General features: G+C 48.4%; 1 protein-coding gene and 1 long non-coding RNA gene across 2 annotated transcripts; one reads left to right on the forward strand and one right to left on the reverse strand.

Moving 5' to 3' along the window:
• Positions 1-4,630: 4,630 nt before the first annotated feature.
• On the forward strand, positions 4,631-6,130 carry LOC121007407. Its single transcript, XR_005780408.1, has 2 exons — positions 4,631-5,300; positions 5,682-6,130. It is a non-coding gene; the product is annotated as an uncharacterized LOC121007407 (long non-coding RNA).
• Positions 6,131-8,353: 2,223 nt separating this feature from the next.
• NME3 (NME/NM23 nucleoside diphosphate kinase 3) lies at positions 8,354-14,296 on the reverse strand. The gene is made up of 5 exons (XM_040439313.1): positions 14,204-14,296; positions 13,345-13,475; positions 10,451-10,552; positions 10,252-10,364; positions 8,354-8,899 (listed from the first exon to the last, which is right to left on the reverse strand). The coding sequence occupies exons 1-5, from the start codon at positions 14,247-14,249 to the stop codon at positions 8,782-8,784; spliced, it is 510 nt and encodes a 169-aa protein (XP_040295247.1). The 5' UTR covers positions 14,250-14,296; the 3' UTR covers positions 8,354-8,781.
• Between the last annotated feature and the right edge of the window lie 702 nt (positions 14,297-14,998).

Genomic DNA, 14,998 nt, shown 5'->3' on the forward strand with positions numbered 1-14,998 from the left:
GATCCAGACATCTCCCCATACATTGCTCCAATTGCTCTGTTAGATTAAGGGTGCATTCACACGACCGTAAGTGTTTTGCGGTCCGCAAAACACCGATACCGGCCGTGTGCGTTCCATATTTTGCGGACCGCACATGGCCGGCACTATATAGAGAATGCCTTTTCTACAAGAATAGCAGATGCTCCATATCTTTTGCGTGGGCCGCAGAACGGAACGACGGATGCGGACAGCACAAAGTGTGCTGTCCGCATCTTTTGCGGCCCCATTGAAATGAATGGGTCCGCACCCATTCCGCAAAATTGCGGAACGGACGCGGATCCATTTATACGGTCGTGTGAATGCACCCTTTTTTCAAGCTGGCATCTTAGGGTCCATTCACACATCCGCAAAACACTGGCAATGTGCTTTCCGCATTTTGCGGACCGCACATTGCCGGCACTAATAGAATATGCCTATTCTTGTCCGCAATTGCGGACAAGAATAGGGCATGTTCTATTTTTTTCGGGAACGGAAATGCAGACTCGGAAGTGCGAACAGCAGGTGGCACTATACAGATAGATGTCAGAGAATAACGGTAGTTATACTAAATTTTTAAGTACGTGCAATTCCTAAAGTATTCAGATCCAGGTGCTGGTTTGGAAAATGTAGAATTTTTTCATGGGACAACCCCTTTAAAGATTACCACGCAGCCTATAGTGGCGATGTTTCAGGAGGAAGCCTTGATTTTGTAATCTCATACCACCCCTTTCAAACATGTCTGCTTTGTTACAGAAGCAGTGCCACTCCTTTACTTGAACAGAGCTGACATGCAATACCCCTCATACCCTATAGACAGGAGTGGCGCTGTTTATGGGACAAACCATCATTTTTCTAGGGATCTCATACAACCCTTGTCCAAAGAGAAGAACCTGCCGCGGGCCTCCTGGTGGAGTAGACCTTAAGCTGAATCGCCATTCATCCCCCAAGCACTTAAAGGGCATCACAGATTTGGAAGTTGTAAGGAAGAAGAGTTGCACCAGGAGGTGGGCCTTATATTACCGTCACTATGGTGCCTCATCCATTGACCCACCAGCCTTCTTATGCACTCAACTTTACAAAAGGCAAATGTGAAAACACCAAGACATTTTGGCAAATAGACTCACTCAGCATAAATCATGAGGGCATTGAGGCCTGGGAAGAACCTACCCCATACATATCTTATATTTCAATGACAATAGTGCCGGGACTGAACAAATTAAGCTAAAGACGCTACTTCCCTCGAAGACTTCCCTGCATGTGATCCTGTAGCTCCCGCTCTGCCAGAGTGCCTCCAATACTCTTTGTTGCAGGATTTTCTGGGAGTTCAGGGGTTAACAACAAGAAAAAGCACATTACTAATCAGCCAGCAAAAAGTATATACAGTGCTCGGCTCTAACAGCACGTTCTACCTACGGCGATGACATATGTAAAGAAAGTGTCACAAGGGGTGCTCTAACGTGTCCGCTCCCAAAAGCTTGTAAACTCTGCAGTGTGTCCTGTCCGTCTCCTGGTCTTATCGGTGGCATTATGTAAAGACAGCTGTATGAATAATGCTTCTGCTTCCTCTCTCTCTCTCCCCCTTGTGACATGAACATCATGTAATTGTTATGTATTTAATAAATGTATTACAAAATGAATGCAGGACGCTGGTGTTGTGTCGTGGGTCAGGACCTATTCTGCCACCGAAGTACATGAGAAGTGCAAATGGCAGTCCCTTTTACAAGCAAAGGAAGATAGTGAACTTGCTATAATCATTTACTAGCAACACCAGTTGCATGTAGAATTCCAGTGGGGGAGATGCAATGGATATGCTTTTAGGTAATCTATTGAATGTACCTTGAGAAATGATGATAGAGGTCGCAGGAAAAAACTGCAGGATACAGAAAGTGAGCTCACTGGAATAGGAGTTACAGGATGAATTACAACTATAGCTAACTTCATAAAGGAAATATAACAATGGCCACTAGATGGTAGCAAAGTATACTTACACTGTATATAAATTCTAGATGAGAAACATTAGCTGGCCCAGCACAGGACCCTGTTTTACAAACAACAGAGGTCACAGACGTCTATCTAATGTGTGATAACCTATAGACATTCAATCCCATCCGAATTTGTGAGATTTGGCAGCAAATATACACTCACCTAAAGAATTATTAGGAACACCATACTAATATGGTGTTGGACCCCCATTTGCCTTCAGAACTGCCTTAAAGGGCTTCTGTCACCCCATTAAACTGTTTTTTTTTTCTTTACTAATAACCCCTACACTGCGATCTCATCATACATAAGCTAATTAATGATTTTCGTTCAGTAGAATTTGTTAAAAATCGATTTTTGAAATATGTAAATTACCTTGCTACCAGGAAGTAGGGCGGCTACTTGCTGGTAGCAGCCGCATCCTCCGATGGTAATGACGCCCCCTCTGCTTGTTGATTGACAGGGCCAGCGGACGGGATCTTTCTCTGCTGGCCCTGCCTGTTTTGATTCAATATCTGGCGCCTGCGCCGCGGCCGTACCTCTCTTCAATCTGCGCAGGCGCACTAAGAGGCGGCCACTCGCTCGGCCGCTCCATCCTCAATGCGCCTGCGCCGATGACGTCACATCTACACGCCGAGTGAGTGGCCGCCTCTCAGTGCGCCTGCGCAGATTGAAGAGAGGTACCCCATCCGCTGGCCCTGTCAATCAACAAGCAGAGGGGGCGTCATTACCATCGGAGGATGCGGCTGCTACCAGCAAGTAGCCGCCCTACTTCCTGGTAGCAAGGTAATTTACATATTATAAACGATTTTTAACAAATTCTACTGAACGAAAATCATTAATTAGCTTATGTATGCTGAGATCGCAGTGTAGGGGTTATTAGTAAAGAAAAAAAAAAAAAACGGTTTAATGGGGTGACAGAAGCCCTTTAATTGTACGTGGCATTGATTCCACAAGGTGCTGATAGCATTCTTTAGAAATGTTGGCCCATATTGATAGGATAGCATCTTGCAGTTGATGGAGATTTGAGGGATGCACATCCAGGGCACGAAGCTCCCGTTCCACCACATCCCAAAGATGCTCTATTGGGTTGAGATCTGGTGACTGTCGGGGCCATTTTAGTACAGTGAACTCATTGTCATGTTCAAGAAACCAATGTGAAATGATTCGAGCTTTGTGACATGGTGCATTATCCTGCTGGAAGCAGCCATCAGAGGATGGATACATGTTCTCATTCTGTTTACGCCAAATTCGGACTCTACCATTTGAATGTCTCAACAGAAATCGAGACTCATCAGACCAGGCAACATTTTTCCAGTCTTCAACAGTCCAATTTTGGTGAGCTCGTGCAAATTGTAGCCTCTTTTTTCTATTTGTAGTGGAGATGAGTGGTACCCGGTGGGGTCTTCTGCTGTTGTAGCCCATCCGCCTCAAGGTTGTGCGTGTTGTGGCTTCACAAATGCTTTGCTGCATACCTCGGTTGTAACGAGTGGTTATTTCAGTCAACGTTTCTCTTCTATCAGCTTGAATCAGTCGGCCCATTCTCCTCTGACCTCTAGCATCCACAAGGCATTTTCGCCCACAGGACTGCCGCATACTGGATGTTTTTCCCTTTTCACACCTTTCTTTGTAAACCCTAGAAATGGTTGTGCATGAAAATCCCAGTAACTGAGCAGATTGTGAAATACTCAGACCGGCCCGTCTGGCACCAACAACCATGCCACGCTCAAAATTGCTTAAATCACCTTTCTTTCCCATTCTGACATTCAGTTTGGAGTTCATGAGATTGTCTTGACCAGGACCACCCCCCTAAATGCATTGAAGCAACTGCCATGTGATTGGTTGACTAGATAATTGCATTAATGAGAAATAGAACAGGTGTTCCTAATAATTCTTTAGGTGAGTGTATATGATCAGGTTACGGCACTGACCTACAGTAACTGACACAGAGTGGCAGAGTTTCTGGAAAAATGCAGACACTTTGCGGGTCGTCTTTTTTATTTTTTTTAAGACTGCCGATTTAGACAGCAGTCTTAATAAGCCCCTGAGCTAGATCCATCAAAGTTACGTAGAGGCGGCGGACTCTAGATAACTTTGGCATATCAGGCCCTGGTCTAAATGTAAGACATCTTCCTAGCTGGATTACATTTAGACCATTTTCTACACCTAAAACAGGCGCAGAAAATGATGAATGAGATGGACCTGCCGTCTCGTCCCCTTTCCCACCACGCCCACTTTTTTTAGACCAGCCGTGAACAGGCAAAAGTCGCAGATTGCGGCGCAAATAACCTTTGCGCCACGATATGTGCCAGAAATACCCCCTTTGTTTTAATACTGAAAAACCCCTTCAAAGGGCTTCCCCAGGATTTAGATATTGATGGCTTGTCCTCGGGATAGGTCATCAATATAAGATCAGCAGGGGTCCGACTGCCGGGACCCCCGCCAATCAGCTGTATGAAATGGCTGATGAGCTACTTGAGCGCCTAGACCTCTTCCTAGGCCAGTGACGTCATGTTCATCGGTCACACGGTGTAAGTGCAGCTCATTCCAATTCAAGTGAATGGGGCTGAGCTGCAATACCTAGCTGGGGCGCCACTAGCGGGTTAAAAAAAGAAACACACACAAGTTTCCGAATTCTATTTTATTACAAAAAGGGACATAGGCGATAGAAAACATTTTTCGTCCCCATCCTGTAAACAGATTATCCACCTGCCCTCACCCACCCATAAGCCTTCCACAGCTGGAAAGTCACGACAGAAACGTAAACTTCAGACTTTGGTTATGTAAAAGAACCTGACTGTTTAATGGACGCCAAAAATAAGCTCAGGCTGCGTTCAAAAACGGCAGCTGCAGGGAACGGATCTGGAAATATGGATAAAGCCTTCAGCTAAGAGTCTCATCTTTGGAACCCATTTACAGCTCGTAGGGTAGGGCAACACTTTTTGTAATGATAGTCATGCGACTTGCTGCAACTGCGACACAACAGTCGCACTGAAATCCAACTTGGAAGGATTTTTGGCGACTGTCATGTCGCATGTCACAGTGCGACACCATAGACAATCATTACAATACATGTTGCGCGACATGTCATCGTATAGCCCTAGCCTCACCCCAACCATGCTGGACATGGATGCACCTGATCATACAGACTGCAATAACGGTACATCCACATAGACCTGATATGCTGCAGACTTGCCATTGCAAATTTTTGTGCAGCAAATCCACAGCATATTAAAAGGGATTTTCCAAGACTTTTTTCCACTGATGACCTATACTGTAGACAGGTCATCAGTATCTGATCGGTGGGGCTCCAACACCCCGGGACCCTGCTGATTAGCTGTTTGAGAAGGCACCAGCACCCCCACCGATCAGACCGGTCATCAGTGGAAAAAGTCTTGGAAAACCCCTTTAAAGTACAAGCAAAATGGGAGAGATTTTAGTAATTATTATCCACACGCTGCTGAAAAAGAAAAATCAATTAAAATTGACTTGCAATGCAGATTTTAAATGTGCAGCATGTGTATGTATGTGGCTGTTTACTGTGCCTGGCATGCAGCTGAAAAGGACACGTGGGGAGGAGCTTCGTGAGTTGTCGTCACAGAGGAGCTCTCAGCCAATCAGCAGCAATGTGCTCGCATATATAACTTTTTAAAACCTCATCTGCTTCTCAGGTCACCAGACAGGGCAGAGGATAGCGCAGAAATCTGCTGGATAGTGCAGGCAGCTCATGGTGCAACTGCCTAGTAACCTAAATGCATTCTACTTAAAAGGGGTTGTTCACCACCAGGGACCCTTTTAACAGACCCCTTCCCCCAGCATGGACCCACATTGGTAATCATACCTAAGTGACCCCAGCCAGTGGGTTCCTGGGTCTCTCCCAGATCGCGGTGACATGTCACTGCTGCTGCCAGTCATTGGCTGCAGTGGTCACAAGACTCACGTCAAAACGGATGTTGATACAGGGAGACCTGGGACCTGCAGAGCCGGAGGGGCAGAAATGGAGCCGAAACCAAGCAGCAGGGATCAGATGATTATCACCATGGGTCCAGCTATTCTTGGTGGGTTTGTAGAAAAGGTCCCCGGGGTGAAAAAACCCTTTAAAGGCTTTAGGAACTGCAGCTTTAAAGGGTTCGAAAAACTGCTTTCTTTAAAACAACAAAACCACACACACACAACTGTCCGCATGTTTAGCCTCATGAAGACGTGCTGCAGATGCATCCCATAGACAGGTTGGGAATTTTTTTTTAAGAAAGTAGCCATTTTTTCTGTACAACTACTTAAAGGAATGCAAAACTTTTACGTGAGTGGCAGGTTTCAAAAGGGCCTATGCGCAGGCAGAATTTTACATTTTGCCCAGGATGACACTGACATACAGCCTTGCTGTTGGCTTATAAATGATGGGGACATGATTGCCTGGGGGTCTTGTGCGTTCCAAATACATCCACTACTTTGGACAGTGACCTACAACCCATGGATCTGGGGCTCTCAGCCTACCCCGACTGCGGCGAGCAGCAAGATAATATGGAGGTTCTACAAAACGAATACTACATATAAAATCAAGACAATGGTAGTGATCAGGCCTGTGCGGCCATTACTGCAGTCAGTCTGGCTAGGAGGACAGCGACATTCAAGTAGGGGATGAGATATAATCCCGCTGTAAACATCATTAGGGAGTAAGCCTAAAAATCGACCCCCAGACATATTACCTAGGTGTCCGTTCAGTGCAAAGACATGTGGCCGCGGCAGCAGTCCCCATCCGGGCAACTGCTCTCTTTTTGCCGTGACTAACAGGGCCAGCCTTTATTTCTACCTGGTAACCACCTAGAAAACTGGCACACGCGCAGTATGTCCGTGAGGTCATTACCTATGGCAGAAAGCGTACTGCGCACGCGCTGGGCACAGGCGGTGTGGATGCTAAAGACGTGGGACAAGGATGGGGCTGTCAATCAGGGCATATGGGGTGGGGGGGGGGGGAAGCCGGATAGGGAGACCTGGAGGATTTAACTTATCCCATATCGCTAGATATTTGAAGGGTTAAAAGACACCTCCAGTCTCATGGAGGAAAATGGGCAGTGGGGCGTATCTAGATGTATAGGACCCTTTAATGCATTTTAAAAAAAAACGGATATATGGCAGCTAACTTCTTGTGTGAGAAGTTGTACTGCTGCCTACCATCACTCCTTCCACGTGATGAACATGGCTGCTCACCCGTGCTGCTTTACACAAGAACGGCTTATGCGTCATGACTGGGGGCCCATCATTTGGTTGTAACATTCAGACGCCTCTCACGATTCTAATGAACTGAACTTATGGAACCACAGGGATATAGGACGCCTTAAAAAAAAACATCTTGTCAGCAGGATCAACCCAATCAAACCAGGCATACAGCCCAATAGGGTTGATGTTGCTAATTAAACAGATACCTCTTGTTAAAGTCTTCTGTCCTCCTGAACTTTCAATTGGCAAATGCACCGTACACTGGACGGCTTATTCCAACGCTGAGACACTAGCTGCACATGCTTTGATTTAAGAGTCAATGGCGCGTGTGCAGTATTACAGGGCCAGGAAAGATAGGGGGTGCCTGGCATGAAGATTGAGGAGTAGCGGAGGGGCTGAGGCGTGTGGAGGGGGAAAGACACACCCCTTGGTGCACTAAACCCTCCTCATAAACGTAGACATAGATTTTAAAGAAAGGCATCATTTTAAATCAGCAGGATCAACACTACCAGGCAGCAGGTTTGATCTGATCCTGCTGACTGATGCTCTGTTCACTTCAGCAGAACCTCAAGGAGTCCGAGCGCTACAGCCAAAATACTACAGAGGTGCAATATGGCCGCCTAAATGAGGCCTTACGCCCCCATTTCATATTTTCCCCAAGAGAGTAAAGCCGCACTTTAAGATTGACCAAGACTCAATACTAATCAGGGGACACATTAGATGCTGTCTGGACGGAATTCAGAATAAATGCCCCGGGGTAAACGTTGCCTAATCTGATACCCCTTACATTCATGTTTTCCCCCCCTTAAGGCTGGGTTCACACTTGAGCGTTTTACAGCGCGTTCAAACGCGCTGTAAAACGCTCAACACATGAAAACCAATGCTTCCCTATGGCCCTGGTTCTCACTTGAGCGTTTTACAGCGCTGAAAAACACGCTGTAAAACGCCCTACGCTCAAACAAGTACTTGAGCTTCTTTGGGGCGTTTTACAGCGCGTTTGTGGCCATAGGACATTGCAGTCAATCACACAAACGCGCGTCAAACGCGCGTTTACTATTGCAAAAAACACGCATAAAAAACGCGCGTCAAAAACGCGCGTTAAACGCGCATATCAAAGACGCTCAGGTCTGAACCCAGCCTAAGACCCTATCACACTAGAAGATAATCGTGAAGATCATCGCTAACAAGCATTCATAGTAACGCTCGTTAGCAATGATCTGGCAGTGTAATACTGCCGATGATTACCAGATGAACGAGCAAACGTTCTTTCATGGGGTAAAATGTAATATTTTAGAGGGTTTAAAAATCCTTGGTTGTTGGCGGCAGATCGTGCTGTATAATTACGATCGGCTGCCGGCAAACAATGATTCAGTAAGAGGATGAGCGTAGGCATTAGCGATCGCTCTTCCCCATACTAAGGAGGAGATTGCTGCATGTAATAGCAGCGGTCTCCCCCGCTAGCGTGCAGGCGATTGCCGGGAAGGAACGCTTCACGTGTAACAGAACCCTTAGATTTGATCCTTACAGAAAAAGCCCTGTGTAATATGCAACAGCTCCGCACTCCGTTTACTCGTAGATCCAGCTCTCGGCATGGTCCTGCCAGCAGACAATCTCGTCGGGTCTGAACCAGAGAGAAATCTCGCGCTGGGCGCTCTCTCTGGAGTCGCTGCCATGGATCACGTTCCTGGAAGAAAAAAATTAAACCAAGTAATGCAGCGGAGTCCAGCGGCCACTCCTATGGGGCTGACAACAGGGGGAGGAACGGGCACTGTGCCATTTAGTAGCATATGGAAAATGTATGTCTGATCCCCAATCGCTGAGACGCATGCACTGCAACCACCCCACTCGTAACGGGTAAAGCGCTCCGCACGAATGATGCCACCTCGGCAGATTTAGCTAAGGCTACATGACATAAGACTGGAGTGTCACACTGCAACCAGACCAACCGAAGAGATATCAACCACACATGTAATATTGAGAAATCCAAATATTGTACATGACATCTATGTGACATAATAAAAACGATGCAGATGAGTGCTATGAACTATAATCCCCCCAAGATCTAGGGTAGCATGTACTATATATATTATACACCCATCAGCTTCATGTTAGTTCTCTCGAGATCAAAAGAGGTGCAAGCTAAATTTTATAAGGTTGCCAAATGCTATATACAACATATGATATGATGACCAATGAATAAAAAAAATTTTTTTTCAGTATTAAAACGCAAGAAAAATTATACAAGTGTGGTATTGTTGTAACCGTACTGACCTGGAGAATGAAGATAACAGGTCAATTTTACCGCATAGTGTAGGGGGTAAAAAAAATAAAAACCTTTATCAGAATTGCGTTTTTTCCCAATTCTACTCCATTTGGAATTTTTCCCCCGCGCCCTACTACATGGTATGCAACTGTAAATGGTGCCATTAGAAAGTACAACTTGTACAACAAAAAATAAGCCCTCATAAGGCTATGTGAACGGAAAAATAAAAAAGTTATGGGAAGGCGGGGAGTGAAAAACAAAAACGCAAAAATGGAAAATCCCAGGGTGCTTAAGGGGTTAAGGCCCCTTTACACTGCTAGTTAAAGCAGACAATTGTCAAGAAGGAACCCTTCCTTACCGGCAATCGCCTGCTCGCCAGTGAAGGAGACCTCTGAATTTACATGCAGTGATCTTCTCCACAGTATGGGGAGGAGTGATTTTTAACGCGATCAGTCCTCCCCATACTGAATCATTGTTTGCCGGCAGCAGCGGCTGTTTAGACGGTACAACCTGCCGCCAGCAAACGATCATATTACCCGATGAGCCAGTGTTTCGCTCGGTAATCGGCGGCACCTTTACACCACCAGATAATCGCTAACGAGCCTCCCTGGTGCTCAGCCAGTGAAAAGGGGCCTTTCGATTGGACGCGATTATAGCAAACCATCGCCGTCCACACCGAGATCATTACTGATTATGGTGACATCTACGGCCACCTGACAGGGGACAGCACATACTGGTAACTCGGACAAGTCCTCTACTTCCAGGTATTTTACCTGCTGACGTCCACACAGAAATCTCCGCGAATGGTGCCCGGCAAGGAGTCGGCTGGATTGGTCTCGCCAAGCATCAGGCGGGCAGTCTTCACCACGTCCAGGCCCTGCCAGATCTGTAAACACCAGGTTTGCCCCTTAGATGATAACAAAGAAGAAGGAGGAGGACTGCTTGTAATCACCAGTTACTGCCCGCCCTTACCATGGCCACCACAGGTCCGGAGCCCATATACTTCACCAGGCGATCATAGAACGGACGGTCCCGCAGAGCAATGTAATGATCCTTCAAGAGGGTCTCCGACGCCTGTAAGGAGACAAGATGGACACAGCTTCCTGTAAAGTGAAAACCATACGGCTCGTGTGGGCTCCTGGCCCCGTTTCTTTACTCATGGCTTGTCGACTGGGGGAGGGGAGGTCTGACCGCGGGGCCCCCTTCCACTGCATAAATTTCTGAAAGCGGCACCACTAACCTAATAGCAAATGCTAGACAGCCCAGTGCACTCGTCTTGTGCAAGCTGTAGAGAGCCAACCTCTTCCTTCTATGAATCCAATCATCAGGCCATCTACGGGGGAGCCCTTTATGGCTGCGTTCACTTTTGGATTGAAAGACAGACGTGGAAAGAGAAGGGCCAATACGTCTCCACTGTACGGGTGGTAACCCCTGAAGGCATCTATGGAGTGTATTCAGATGTAGCTGCTGGGGTGAAGTGCTCACCACGCCGTTTTACCGATACATTTTCATAATTTCAAGTAACGCAAGTGACGCTCATAACTGTGAAACTGCGTAAATTGGAGGGAAAAATGCAACTGATTTTCCGGCAAGTCTGAATACGCCCATACCCAGTAGTAAAATTAAAGGAAATAATATTGATGACCTATCCTCAGATCGGCGGGGGTCTGACACCTAAGGCTACTTTCACACTTGCGTTCGGAGCGGATCCGTTTGGTGTCTGCAGACGGATCCGCTCCTATAATCGAAACGCTTGAATCCGTTCAGAACGGATCCGTCTGCATAACTGTTTTTTTCAGATCTGATTTTTCACTTCGTGAAAACTCAGATCCGACGGTATATTCTAACACAGAGGCGTTCCCATAGTGATGGGGACGCTTCAAGTTAGAATATACTAAAAGAACTGTGTACATGACTGCCCCCTGCTGCCTGGCCTCACCCGATCTCTTACAGGGGGCTGTGATCCGCACAATTAACCCCTCTGGTGCCGCACCTGAGGGGTTAATTGTGCGTATCATAGCCCCCTGTAAGAGATCAGGTGCTGCCAGGCAGCAGGTGCCAGACCCCCCTCCCTCCCCAGTATTATATTCATTGGTGGCCAGTGGGGCCCCCCCTCCCTCCCCAGTATTATATTCATTGGTGGCCAGTGCGGCCTCCCCTCTCCCCCCATCATTGGTGGCAGCAGAGAGTTCCAATCGGAGTCCCAGTTTAATCGCTGGGGCTCCAATCGGTTACCATAGCAGCCAAGACGCTACTGCAGTCCTGGCTGCCATGATTACTTAGCAATTTTAGAAGCATTATACTTAACTGCGATGTCTGTGGCCGGCCGGGCGCTCCTCCTACTGGTAAGTGAAAGGTCTGTGCGGCGCATTGCTTATAGCACAGACCTTTCACTTACCAGTAGGAGGAGCGCCCGGCCGGCCACAGACATCGCAGGTAAGTATAATGCTTCTAAAATTGCTAAGTAACCATGGCAGCCAGGACTGCAGTAGCGTCTTGGCTGCCATGGTAACCGATCGGAGCCCCAGCGATTAAACTGGGACTCCGATCGGAACTCTCCGCTGCCACCAATGATGGGGGGGGGGGGGGGGGGGGGGGATTTTAATTAAGGGGGAGGGAGGGGGGCCGCACTGGCCACCAATGAATATAATACTGGGGAGGGAGGGGCCGCACTGGCCACAAATGAATTTAAAACTGGGGAGGGAGGGGGGTCTGGCCCCTGCTGCCTGGCAGCACCTGATCTCTTACAGGGGGCTATGATCCGCACAATTAACCCCTCAGGTGCCGCACCTGAGGGGTTAATTGTGCGGATCACAGCCCCCTGTAAGAGATCGGGTGCTGCCAGGCAGCAGGGGGCAGTCATGTACACAGTTCGTAGTATATTCTAACTTGAAGCATCCCCATCACTATAGGAAAGCCTCTGTGTTAGAATATACTGTCGGATCTGAGTTTCACGTTCTAACTCAAATCCGATGGTACATTCTAACAGAGGCGTTCCCATGGTGATGGGGACGATTCAAATTAAAATATACCATCGGATTGGAGAAAACTCCGACCCGATGGTATATTAATAGGGACTCCTGACTTTACATTGAAAGTCAATGGGGGACGGATCCGTTTGCAATGGCACCATATTGTGTCAACGTCAAACGGATCCGTCCCCATTGACTTGCATTGTAAGTCAGGACGGATCCGTTTGGCTCCGCACGGCCAGACGGACACTCGAACGCTGCAAGCTGTGTTCGGGTGTCCGCCTGCTGAGCGGAACAGAGGCCAAACAGTGCCAAACTGATGCATTCTGAGCGGATCCGCATCCACTCAGATGCATTGGGGCTGTACGGATCCGTTCGGGGCCGCTTATGAGAGCCTTCAAACAAACTCACAAGCGGAACCCCGAACGCAAGTGTGAAAGTAGCCTAAGACCCCGACAATCAGCTGTTAAGAGGAAGTCGGGCTCTCCGTGAGTGCCGCCACCGCCTCTTCATGGACCACGTGATGTCACCGTACATCGGTCACGTGACCAAGGCGCATCTCAGCCTCATTGAAGTGCAATACCAACAATGGCCACTATACAAAGTACAGCCCTGTGCTTCATGGAGAGGGGTGCCGGGTGTCGGACCCCCACCGATAAGATAGTCATGACCTATCCTGAGGATTGGCGACTTTAAGATTGCAGTGTAGCGCTGTCTGCATCGCAAAGAATAAAAGTGAAGGGGGTCCCGTTGCAGCCCACAAGTTGCCGTGATCGTGACATGACCGGCACAAGACGTCCAACAGATCCGTGTGTTGGACGCTCCAGCCCTCCCCCCCCACCCCACAGCTAAACATACAGGTCACGGACGGACGCATACATGGGCGTGACCCACCTGCGTTAATTTCATGGCGACCAGCCTGAAGCCCTTCCTCTCGAAACGTCTGATGATCTCGCCAACCAGGCGCCGCTGATAGCCATCGGGCTTTATGGCTAAGAAGGTGCGCTCGTTAATCCCCGTCCAGGCTGCGGAGAAAAGCAGGAAAGTGAGCGGGACAGGCAAATCCACGGCCAGGTACACCCTATTGTAGAACTGCAAAGGGTTAAGTCCGCTAAGCGTACCCGCTTCATAAATAGCGTGTGGATGAGCAACGCGGCATATCCGCCCTGTGTGCACGGAGCCGTGACCGACAGGACTCGCTTTCAGCCACTGAATGCAAACAAGAAGGTTTCCACTAACTGACAGCAAGCAGATTATGGAAAACAAAGTACGGTGACCGATTGAAAGAAAATACACCAGAAAGCAGCTGAATTTTTAACTGTTTGTTGATCAGTTATAACAACAGAACGTGTGGGCAACGGGCACGATCCGAGTGAGCGCAGCAATTGCCCATAGCAACCAAATTTAAGCCGCCCTCTCGCCTGACCGGTTGCTATGGGCAACTGCTCCGATTTTGCGGTAATTTACATACGTTGATGGAAGCTGGGGCTTTTTCTGCTCAAATCGTGCCCATTTAGTGCCAGGGGTATAATGGCATCTCCTACAGTATCATGTGCGCAGCGCTGCTATGAAACTGCAATCCCTCTTGCATGCTAGGAGTCGTAGTTCCACAACAGCCGCACAGACACAGCCCTATTCACACAATTCATTAGAGACGGTACCGTCCCTTTGTGACTTCCCACACAACGCACCCCCGGCCCTGGCTGCAGGACGGCGTGCGGTACCGCAGCCCCCGCCACCACACACGGCTCACCGGCGGGGAAAATGTGCGCGAAGACGGTCAGCACCAGGCAGATCATGGCGAGAGCAGGAGAGGGAGGCGGGGCCGCGCCGTCACCAAGGCCGGTACCGGGGCCGCGCACGTCACCAAAGCCGGTACCGGGGGCGCGCACGTCAACAAGGCCGGTACCGGGGGCGCGCACGCAGGAGAGGGGGGAGTGTGCGGCGTCCACCGGTGTGAACCCGGGGCAGACCGCAGCCTCAGACGGTGACCGAGCGGATCCTCCATCTCCTATCTATATCTATCTATATCTACCTATCATTTATCTGGCAGGAGCCATCATTTGCAACTTTTTATGCTACAATACTAGTGGTGTAAAATCTTTAATCCCTTAACTCCTTAAAGGGGTATTCCCATCTTAATGATCACTGTTAAATCTGTTAATGATTTAACAGTGATCATTTTTCTAAATATATTTAATTAACTAATTCCCACCCCTTAGAAGAAAATGAACATATACTTACCTGACTGTTGTCTTCCGTCTCCCCTGGTTACGGCCACCGCTCTTCTCCGGAATCGCGCTTGCGCAGACGACTTATTCTTTTCTCCCGGCCGGCCGCGCGCAGTCCCGAAAGCGCACGCACTATGGTGATTTCTTCCTGGCCAGTATAGTATACTTGCCAGGAAGGAGTCACCAGGGCGCGTGCGCGTTCAGTCCAGCGCGCGGCCCGGCCGGGAGAAGACTTCAATCAAGATGGAGCCCGCCCCCTGCCGAAACCAGGAAGTGGACAGTGCGCCGGGAGCAGGTAAGTATGAAACAGCGTGATG

Source organism: Bufo bufo, chromosome 7 (genome assembly GCF_905171765.1).
Source record: "Bufo bufo chromosome 7, aBufBuf1.1, whole genome shotgun sequence".
NCBI classification, from domain to species: Eukaryota; Metazoa; Chordata; class Amphibia; order Anura; family Bufonidae; genus Bufo; species Bufo bufo.

What these genes read in the sequence shown, in the direction of transcription:
- NME3 (XM_040439313.1), bottom strand. Translation starts at nt 14,249, where the DNA reads ATGATCTGCCTGGTGCTGACCGTCTTCGCGCACATTTTCCCCGCCG. An exon ending in CGCGCACATTTTCCCCGCCG is followed by an intron (nt 13,476 to 14,203) that starts GTGAGCCGTGTG and finishes TTTTCTCCGCAG; the next exon opens with CCTGGACGGGGATTAACGAG. An exon ending in TTCTGTGTGGACGTCAGCAG is followed by an intron (nt 8,900 to 10,251) that starts GTAAAATACCTG and finishes TTTTTCTTCCAG; the next exon opens with GAACGTGATCCATGGCAGCG.